This window comes from Pseudopipra pipra, chromosome 16, assembly GCF_036250125.1.
Source record: "Pseudopipra pipra isolate bDixPip1 chromosome 16, bDixPip1.hap1, whole genome shotgun sequence".
Classification (NCBI taxonomy): Eukaryota; Metazoa; Chordata; class Aves; order Passeriformes; family Pipridae; genus Pseudopipra; species Pseudopipra pipra.
Window position 1 is genome coordinate 12,038,444 of NC_087564.1, and position 8,747 is coordinate 12,047,190.

Consider the following 8,747-nt stretch of genomic DNA (forward strand, 5'->3'; position numbering starts at 1 on the left):
AAGTCTTCCCCAGTTCACAGATCCCTTCTGTAAGTAAAACTGCATTTCCTCGTTCGCATAAAAGTTTTTGCAAATCCTTCAGATTCAGAAGGGCCAAATCAATCCTGGAGCTCCGAAACGCCACCAAGGTTTCCCAGGAGACTTCAGGGAGCCTTAAGGGAGTTCCTGCAGTGACTGCGTGCTCCATAAAGCCCCAGGATCATGGAAGGCAGCCACAACATTCACACGGCTTGGGGCGCCGGAGACACAGTCCTGGGGCTAACTCCAGGCTCCCGCACTCTCAGTTATTCCTTGGATTTATATCATCGCGAAGAGGAGGCGTAACAGCAGCACACGGGCAGCAGAGCAGCCAAAACCCAGGAGAAAGCGTTTATTCAAACTACGCACTAGGCTACGAGTACACACGAATTCCGGAGAGTCCCCTGCCCGCGGGGGGCTTGAGGTAGGCAAGCCTGTCCTCAAACCTACTGAAAACAAGGACACGCCGGTCCCGCCCGCGGTTCCGAAACCCCCGCGGCCGAGGGACCCTCGGGGCTCCCGGAGACCCCCCGCCCGGCAGCGAACCCGCGGCAGCGGCGGGCACGGGGCTGCTCGGGGGCTCGCCCGCGCGGCTCCAGGAGGGCGGGAGCGGGGCGGGATCGGTGGGATCCATCCATCCACCCCCATCCCTCCCGGTCCCTCCTCGCTCACCGGCGCGCGCCCCGCTTGGATCTCCCTCCTCTCCCCGGCCACGGGATCTCACGGGAACTCCACGCCCCGCTCTCGCGAGAACGGCGGCCCTACCCGCCGTAACGACGGGAGTAGGCGCGCATCTCCGCCCTACCGTAATTCCTCGGCGCGGAGGAGCTCCCAGCTCGGCCCCCCCCCCGCCCAAAATCCCCCTGCTCCCTCCTGCTCGGGCAGAGCCCCCCGGCCCCTCCGCAGCTGCAGCCGGAGGAGCAGAGGAGAAGGCACATGCTCTGCCGGCTCCCATTCCCACCGCGAATCCCAGGTCATAATGTTTTTCAAGGAGCGACTGACTTCAATTTTCTTTTACTACTCGACACCCCACTCCCCAGTTTAGGCTGTTGGGTTAACGCTGCCACACACCCTCTTCAGTATGGAGATCCAGATCAGGAGGTTTCAAATCACAATTCGATAAATCTGTAAGCAGTCCCAAATGACCTGTTTACAATCTGGAAGCCTTAAAAACACACAGTGCTACCAGCTCCTTGTATATCCCATGCCACAGTCAGCCTATAAAAGCACTATTTACTATAAAAGTTGCCACTTCCAGATAAGGCAGTGGGTAAATTTATTTGTGTAAACAGATTTCTGGCAATTCAATCAGTTATTCTCCCTGTCCAGGATCTTGGGAACATCTTGTCATTTCACACAGGAACCACCACAGGTCACACCTGAAACATGACTGAAATGATCTGCATAGCAATGACCCGGCCCCACTGCCACTGGATTTATGAGTGCCATGAAGCAGCAATTTCTAAATATAGCCTGTGTCCATAGGAAAGGCAGCAGAGCCATTGGGCTGAACATTCCCGAGCCAGCCGTGCCTCCCGCAGTGCTGGGTTACAGATCCCAACGTGAGGATGCAGATCCTGATGTGAACAGAAATATTTTCTATTTTTACATGTGCTAATAAATTGCACCAGCTTCTGAGAGGCACTAAATTAGCTCAAACTCCCCTCACTGTACTCTCACACGTCGACAACCCCCTTTATGGTCTGTCTCGTGTATGACATTAACAGGGCAATGATTTCCAAACACACATTAAAAACTCACAATATCACCATTTTATTTTCATTTCCATGACTCCAGCCCCAGAGTTTTCCTTTCAGATTACTCCTCTCCATTCCCAACCATTTCCTCCACAGGTATTTGAAAAGCATGACGGACTCCGTGAGAATCGTGGCAGGTTTTCCCAGGGTCTCCATGGTGGGATTTTTCTTTAGACACCTACCAAAATTCAGATTTCCAATCAGTGTCTGATTACCTGTTTGAGAACCTGCAGTTCTCAACTTTCATTTCCCTTTGTACAGCCTTGCCAAGTAATAAGACTCTGCAGACTCCTTCCGGCTGGCCTGAGGCTTTATAGTTCTCACGTCTTGGAACTGCTCCTTCAGTCTGTTTTGCAGAAGACGGGCCTCAGATCCATCCCAGAACTTACAGAGCATCGTTCCCTTTGGCTTTAAAATGCTTTGGGACAGGTTCAGAAGGCCCAAGCACAGATTGATCACCTTCTGGTGATCCAGTTCCTTGATGCCCGTCGCGTTAGGTGCCATGTCGCTCAGGATAACGTCCGCCTTCCCCGCGGGAAGCAGGCTCTGGATTGTCCTCAGCGTGCTGGGGTCTGCAATGTCAGTCTTCGACAGGAAAACTGCTCCTTCCAGAGGAGAAATCCGCAGGAGGTCAACGCCAAGGACGAAGCCAGTGGGGACAGCAGGATCTGTAAGGATGAAGGACACACAAACACTCAGTGACTGCGAACAACCTGCACGTGCGTGAGCTGAAGAAACAAAACTGCCTTCCTGTCCCCTGGCAGTTTGCTGGGTGCATCTGGATGGAGGGTTGTCCATAAGCTCATCCCTTCCAGACATGAAAACTCAGCTACTTTGGATAAGCAAGGGGGATTTTTCTTGTTTTTCTGCTGCTGTTTCAAGGCTGACAGTCCTGACAATGGTACAGATGATAACACCTTATCTTGTAAGTATTAGTGGCTTAAACCACGTAAACCAGGCACAGTGGTTACTTTAATTTTTCTAGAATGGAAATAAAAAATCAGGTAAACCAAGGTAACTGCTGGAGGCTACACTTATTTCAGAACTGGAGGAGGGGATCTTCCTCACAACAGCTAATCAGAACACTACTGTCACATGGTACAGTTTTATTTCACAAATACAATTTTTTCAGACCATATGAAGATTCACTAGGCACACACCTCATGTTTGTATCAGTGACTCTGGCATTTGCCAGCACCCACATTCCTTCCCCACACCACTCCCATCATAGTATTTCTTAGATTTCATAGTATTTCATAGATTTCTGACACACTTCAAGAGGAGTATCATCCCCATCCTTGCCTGCCGAAAACACACACATACCAGTACCCAAGGCATTGACCCTCTCTACAGCAACCTGGCTCCAAGCACCAGGTGCTGCTCCACAGTCGACAACAGAAAGTCCTGGCCGAAGAATATGAAGCTTGTCATCGATCTCCAGCAATTTGAAGGCACTTCTGCAACGGTAATGCTGCTGCTTTGACGCCTTGACAAAAGGATCCTTCAAGTGCCGCTCCAACCACAGCTGCTCAGTTCCAGTTTTCTTCAGAAACCTGACAGTGGTGTGCAAACATCTGCTCACCAAACGCCAACAGCTGCCTGGCAAGAAAGGCAAGTTAACTGGTCAGTACATGATGACTATGTTATTTTAAAAGTCCCTACAGTAATTAATTCCAACCTCGACTACAGGCTGCCCAGGGAGGTCGTGGGGTCTCCCTCTCTAGAGACATTTAAATCCCACCTGGACACGCTCCTGTGTCACCCCCTCGAGGTGAACCTGCCTTGGCACGGGGGTTGGACTGGATGATTGAACTCCAGAGGTCCCTTCCAACACTAACAATTTTGTGATTCTAAAAAGAAGCCTCCAAATTTGAGATTTTTGGCACCTTTAGCTATCAGGTCCAACCACAACAGAAGGACCATGTTTTCGATGAGGCCTCACGGATTATCCTGAGGGAAGGGGGGAAAAGAATCCCCGCTCTATCACAGCTCCGATGTTTAAGGACACGACATGGCAGAGCGACCCCAGCACGGTCCCGGGCTGCCTCAGAGGGGCTGGCAGCCTCCGTGAGCCCCTCAGAGGAACCAGGGGGATACCCGAGCTCCTGCAAGCTCCGGGCGGAGCAACCCACAGCCACAGCCACTGCCCGAGGGGGACCCCCGCCCGGCATTTCCAGCAACCACACACCCACACGCCCATTAACCCACTCCCGAGGGGAACTCCAGGCGCCGGGACTAAGGACACCACACCACCACCACCCTGGGGGGGTGGGTCCCGGGATCTCCTCAGCGGCCCCGCCACGCACCTACCCCCGGCGATGGCGGCAGCCCCCGGCCCCGCCATGGCCGCTGGTCCCGCCCCGTCCCGCCTCCCTCACGGCGGCGGCGCGGGAAGAGCCGGGAAGCGCCGCGGCTGAGCCGGACTGAGGTGGGCGGGAAAGGCGGGGGTTTGGGGCCGAGGGGCGAGCGGACAGGTGTGGGGTGCTGGGGGCGTTAAGGATTTGGGGAGAGGGTAGTGAGGGGATCAGGGCTTTGGGGAGGGGGTTTGAGGGGAACAAGGATTCGGGGAGGGGCGATCAAAAGATTGGGGAGGGGCCTGGGGGGCTCAGGGGTTCGGGTAAGGGGTGCTGAGGGTGGTCAGGGATTCAGGGAGGGTTTGGGGGGGAACAGGGATCTGGGGAGGGGGGGATCAAAGATTTGGGGAGGAAGTGCTGGAGGGCATCAAAGATTCGAAGAGATTCTGAATGTGATCCGGGATTCAGGGAGTGGGTTTCGAGGAACAAGGATTTGAGGAGGGGGGCTCAAAGATTTGGGGAGGGGCGCTGAGAGGCTCAGGGATTCGGGAATGGGTGCTGAGGGTGGTCAGGAATTCAGGGAGGGTGTATTGAGGATGGTCTTCGCACGAAGCCTAGCCATGATGATGATGATGACGACTGAGGATGGTCAGAGATTCAGGGAGTGTGTTTTGGGGGAACAAGGATTTGGGGAGGGGGGATCAAAGATTTGGGGAAGGGGTGCTGGGGAAGCAGGAGAGCGAGTGTCAGTGGGAGTGTTAGAGAGGTATTGGGAGAGGCATTGGGGACCAAGGATTTAGGGACCAGGCATTGGGGGGTGTTTCGGGGGGTGAGGGGCTCTCTGACGAGGGGTGCTGGGAGCCCTTGGCTCAGCGTGCCCTCCTCATCCCTCCTCTCCCAGGAGCCATGTACACGTCCAGACTCTTCACCCTCGTCCTGGTGGTGCAGCCGTCCCGTGTCCTCCTGGGCATGAAGAAGCGCGGGTTCGGCGCGGGGCTGTGGAACGGCTTCGGGGGGAAGGTGCAGCCCGGGGAGAGCATCGAGGAGGCTGCCCGGAGGTGAGGGCTCGGCCGGCGCCCCCGGGACAGGCGTGGGGCCACAGGGTGGCCGTGGAGGTGTTGGACCATCGGCGGTAACACCCCGGTGTGTTACCCACCAGTGCAGCCGGGAGCCATCTCTGAAACAGAGGCACCTGCTCCACAGGTGGTGAGGGATCGTCCCCATGTAGAAAGAAGCAGGATTGCTCCCCTTGGTCTGTCATCTGCAAATCTTTTAACTGTCATTCAACCTATGAGCAACTGGAACTTCCCAAGTGTCCTCCCTCCCATCCCTTGAACTCTGATCTAAACCGAGAGTGAGTCCATGAGTGGTGGACAGAGGTTCTTGCAGTGTTCAGAGAGGTGCAGGGTTTAATTTTGGCTATATAGCAGAATTACAGGTAATTTAATTTAAACAATAAGCCAAACTGCTTATTGTTTAAATTTTGAAGCTTTTGAACAGATGCCACCTTCCAGTAGCATTTTGAGTATTGAGTGAAAATGTAGTGACAAAATAGCAGAAATTCTTAGAGGTCCATTATGAAAGGCACTGTTGGTTTATTATATGGTGACATTTTAAAGTGCTAATGTCGAGTTAGGGAATTGAATTTCATCAGTAAAAAGGCACAGTATAATTTTTGAAAATTTTAGTGCTGATTTCTTGAAGTTCTTTCTTCTGTCTGGTCATTGAAATGAAGTAGCAGATCACAATTGAATTGCTACACTCTAAAAATCTTGTTCTTTACATGAATATTGCTGTTACTAAGCCACACTTTGCCATCTCCTCAGTTCCTGATACAAACCCAAAATTGCCCTTGCACCTGCAGGAAGATCAGTGTTGGTGTACTCAGCTGCTACCCAGCAGCTTCTGCCCGGAACAATCTCCTCAGCTATGCCAGCCCAACTGCCTGGGTTCTGTGGTGAGCACATTCTGTGCAGATGTGCCCCCAGCAGCACAGGGCAATAACGTACCTGACACTGAGATCGTGGCTGTTCATATAATTCATCATCTCTGAGCGGAGAGTGGGAGATCAGTTTTGTTACTTACCTCAGCCTTCACTTGCCAGGTTTACACTGTGGTGTAAATCTAGTTATTTGATTTGGGATTTGATTCCCTGGGTGTGTGTTTACAGCTCTCCTCCAGGAAGCATCACACAGTCCCAATCAAACTTCCCTTGCACTGGGAGTTGAGGTGTCAGGCTGTGGTTCCGTGTTGCTCTGTCTCAGTTGGGCTGGCAGTGGTGTAAGGTGTGAAGTCCTCACAGCACAGAGAGTTAAACATTAAGCCGAAACATGAACAGAAGTTCCCAGTACCAGTAAGATTTCTGTCCTTGGCTGGGTATGGCACATTCCTGTGAGCACCTGGGCACCCACAGCTGCTCAGTGGCACACCTTGTAAGGGTAACATTGAGTGAGTGGGTTATTTCTAATTTGCCACCTGTAATGTTTCCACTTGCTACAGAGCCAAGCAGCTGATGGATACATTGCCTGGAGAACCGTAGCAGTGTTGTGCTTTGTTCTTCAATTATCATTGCCTGTAAAAGGAGGCTTTTAGATTAGATTCATTGCTGGAAAACTGCCTCTATTTTAGACATAGATAGCTTCTCAGAAGATAAACTAAAATTAGCCAAGACATTAAGTTGAAATATAATTTTGAAGGATGGGATCCATGAAATCGACGCCAAAGAAAGCTGGAGCCTTATAATGATTTCCATTACATTTTAAAATTGTTGTTACTGCCAAATAGGCAACTACATTAATTATTAACCTTAACTGAAGATATGTGGTTTCAGAGTATTCCTTATTTTTGTACATTAGAAAAAACATGACTAACTTCAAGCTATACTGCTTCTGTTGGAGGGAGGTAAAATAATAAAAAAACCCCCAAAACCTGAGTGTGGGACATAAACAGAGGAAATAATTGGATGTGTGTCAAGTAGCTGTGCATGGTGGAGCGTGGCAAAGAGCTGTCTGGCACATCTCTCCAAGTGCTCTTAAAAAAGTCCTGCCTTCTGGCCTCTCGTTATGCTCAGTGTGCTTCCAAGGAGCGGAAAGGGAAAGTTTACACAATTGCTTTGTGTTTTTTTTGCACTGCATTTGAATGGGAGACGGAATTCTTAACGTTCTGTATGCAAGTGGTTATGTATTGTGTAATTTAAATAAGCTTCAGTTTGCCTCAGAAGCAGCTGATTGTGTAGCAAGTACAGTTGTTCTGGTGTTCATCACCTGTTTCCCCATAATTCTAAAAGCTTTAGCTTGAAGTTGGCAAAGCCTTTGTCTAAATCAAGTGTATCTCTGAGTGCTGAAGCCACATCCAGTCACAGTCACATGCCCACTTCTCACTGATCTCAGAAAAGGTCAGCATGTTGCAAGGACTGTAAATTACACTAAATGATCTGTTTTCCTGAATCTTCCCCTTCCAACATAGACTATTTACCTCCCAGCCTCAGAGCCTGAAATAAAACATGATCCCATCTGACCTGGTTCCCGTGTGGTGTAAGCAGACTCATAGTTTGGTGCAAGTCAGAACCATGCTCTGTTGTACAGCTTTCACCTTTGGTTCACTGGAAGGGTTTTGAATGTGCAAGTCAAGCTACTGACTGCAGGTTTTTTATTCCTCCCACTTTCATATAAAGAAATCTATGCCTTGTTCAGGGAGCTCCTGGAGGAGAGTGGACTGACTGTGGACACCTTGCAGAAGATGGGTCGGATCACATTTGAATTTGTGGGCAACTCTGAACTCATGGATGTTCACATTTTCCGGGCAGATCACTTCCATGGAGAGCCAACAGAAAGTGAGGGTAGGTAGCTGGTGGTGGGGAGGGAAGGATGTGTGTGCTCTTCTGAGACAGCACTGCTCTTATGAAAGGGAGAACCAAATTTTCATGCCAAAATGCCCCCCCCCAGAAAAAAGGGAGGCAGCTGGGCTGTAGAGGGAAGGTGCATGTTGACAGATATTCAGCAAAAGTCTATGAAGGCAGTCCCATGCCAAGTTCTTTTGTTTTCTCCCACCAGAAATGCGGCCCCAGTGGTTTCAGCTGGACGAGGTGCCATTCAATTGCATGTGGCCAGATGATATCTACTGGTTTCCCCTGGTGCTTCAGAGAAAGTTGTTTCGTGGCTATTTTAAGTTCCAGGGACAAGACACCATCCTGGAGCACAGCCTGAAAGAAGTGGAGGAAGTTTAAGAAAAGGGAAGCATTCAGCCCAAGTGCTACTGCCCACACTGGGCTGCAACACCATGAGAGTATGACTTAGGAGGGTTTCCTTGCTCAGCTCTCCAGAGATTTATTTTCCAGGTCACTGGAAAGTAAGGAAAACAAGGGGGTTTCTTTAAGCAGAAATGAAAGCAGCAAGATTTTCCACGGTGTGAAGTCCCTGGCTGTGGTAGGCTTTAGCGGTTATGTGATCACAACTATTAAAAACTTAGTGTTAACCCTTTTCTTCACAGCTGGCTAATGGTTTAGGCTTTTCCCTCATGACTGCAATTTATTTTTTTTTTAAATATTAAAAATATTTTTTTAATAAAAGCGTGTGTTGTTCTGCTGTAACAGTGTTGTGAAAGCCTTTTGAAAAGTCCAGATAGAGACTCCTTCAGGGTTCTCCAGCTGAAGGCAGTGTGAGGTTACCAGAGTTATAAA

At 50.3% G+C, this 8,747-nt stretch overlaps 3 protein-coding genes across 3 annotated transcripts in view; 1 reads left to right on the forward strand and 2 right to left on the reverse strand.

Moving 5' to 3' along the window:
* MAD1L1 (mitotic arrest deficient 1 like 1) overlaps window positions 1-774 on the reverse strand; it is a 354,867-nt gene extending 354,093 nt beyond the window's left edge. Inside the window, exon 1 of the mRNA XM_064673155.1 lies at window positions 691-774. The gene's annotated coding sequence lies outside the window, so the exon portion shown is untranslated. The remainder of the gene's footprint in view (window positions 1-690) is intronic.
* A 993-nt stretch (window positions 775-1,767) lies between these two features.
* MRM2 (mitochondrial rRNA methyltransferase 2) lies at window positions 1,768-4,179 on the reverse strand. Its single transcript, XM_064673166.1, has 3 exons — window positions 4,082-4,179; window positions 3,099-3,370; window positions 1,768-2,443 (listed from the first exon to the last, which is right to left on the reverse strand). Exons 1-3 carry the CDS (start codon window positions 4,117-4,119, stop codon window positions 2,019-2,021), a joined length of 735 nt encoding a protein of 244 aa, XP_064529236.1. The 5' UTR covers window positions 4,120-4,179; the 3' UTR covers window positions 1,768-2,018.
* NUDT1 (nudix hydrolase 1) lies at window positions 4,112-8,657 on the forward strand. Its single transcript, XM_064673167.1, has 4 exons — window positions 4,112-4,203; window positions 4,971-5,127; window positions 7,762-7,907; window positions 8,122-8,657. The coding sequence occupies exons 2-4, from the start codon at window positions 4,976-4,978 to the stop codon at window positions 8,292-8,294; spliced, it is 471 nt and encodes a 156-aa protein (XP_064529237.1). The 5' UTR covers window positions 4,112-4,203; window positions 4,971-4,975; the 3' UTR covers window positions 8,295-8,657.
* The last annotated feature ends 90 nt before the right edge of the window (window positions 8,658-8,747 follow it).

What these genes read in the sequence shown, in the direction of transcription:
- MRM2 (XM_064673166.1), bottom strand. Translation starts at nt 4,119, where the DNA reads ATGGCGGGGCCGGGGGCTGCCGCCATCGCCGGGGGTAG. An exon ending in GCCGCCATCGCCGGGGGTAG is followed by an intron (nt 3,371 to 4,081) that starts GTGCGTGGCGGG and finishes CTTGCCAGGCAG; the next exon opens with CTGTTGGCGTTTGGTGAGCA. An exon ending in GGTCAATGCCTTGGGTACTG is followed by an intron (nt 2,444 to 3,098) that starts GTATGTGTGTGT and finishes TCATCCTTACAG; the next exon opens with ATCCTGCTGTCCCCACTGGC.
- NUDT1 (XM_064673167.1), top strand. Translation starts at nt 4,976, where the DNA reads ATGTACACGTCCAGACTCTTCACCCTCGTCCTGGTGGTGCAGCCGTCC. An exon ending in ATCGAGGAGGCTGCCCGGAG is followed by an intron (nt 5,128 to 7,761) that starts GTGAGGGCTCGG and finishes TGCCTTGTTCAG; the next exon opens with GGAGCTCCTGGAGGAGAGTG. An exon ending in AGAGCCAACAGAAAGTGAGG is followed by an intron (nt 7,908 to 8,121) that starts GTAGGTAGCTGG and finishes TTCTCCCACCAG; the next exon opens with AAATGCGGCCCCAGTGGTTT.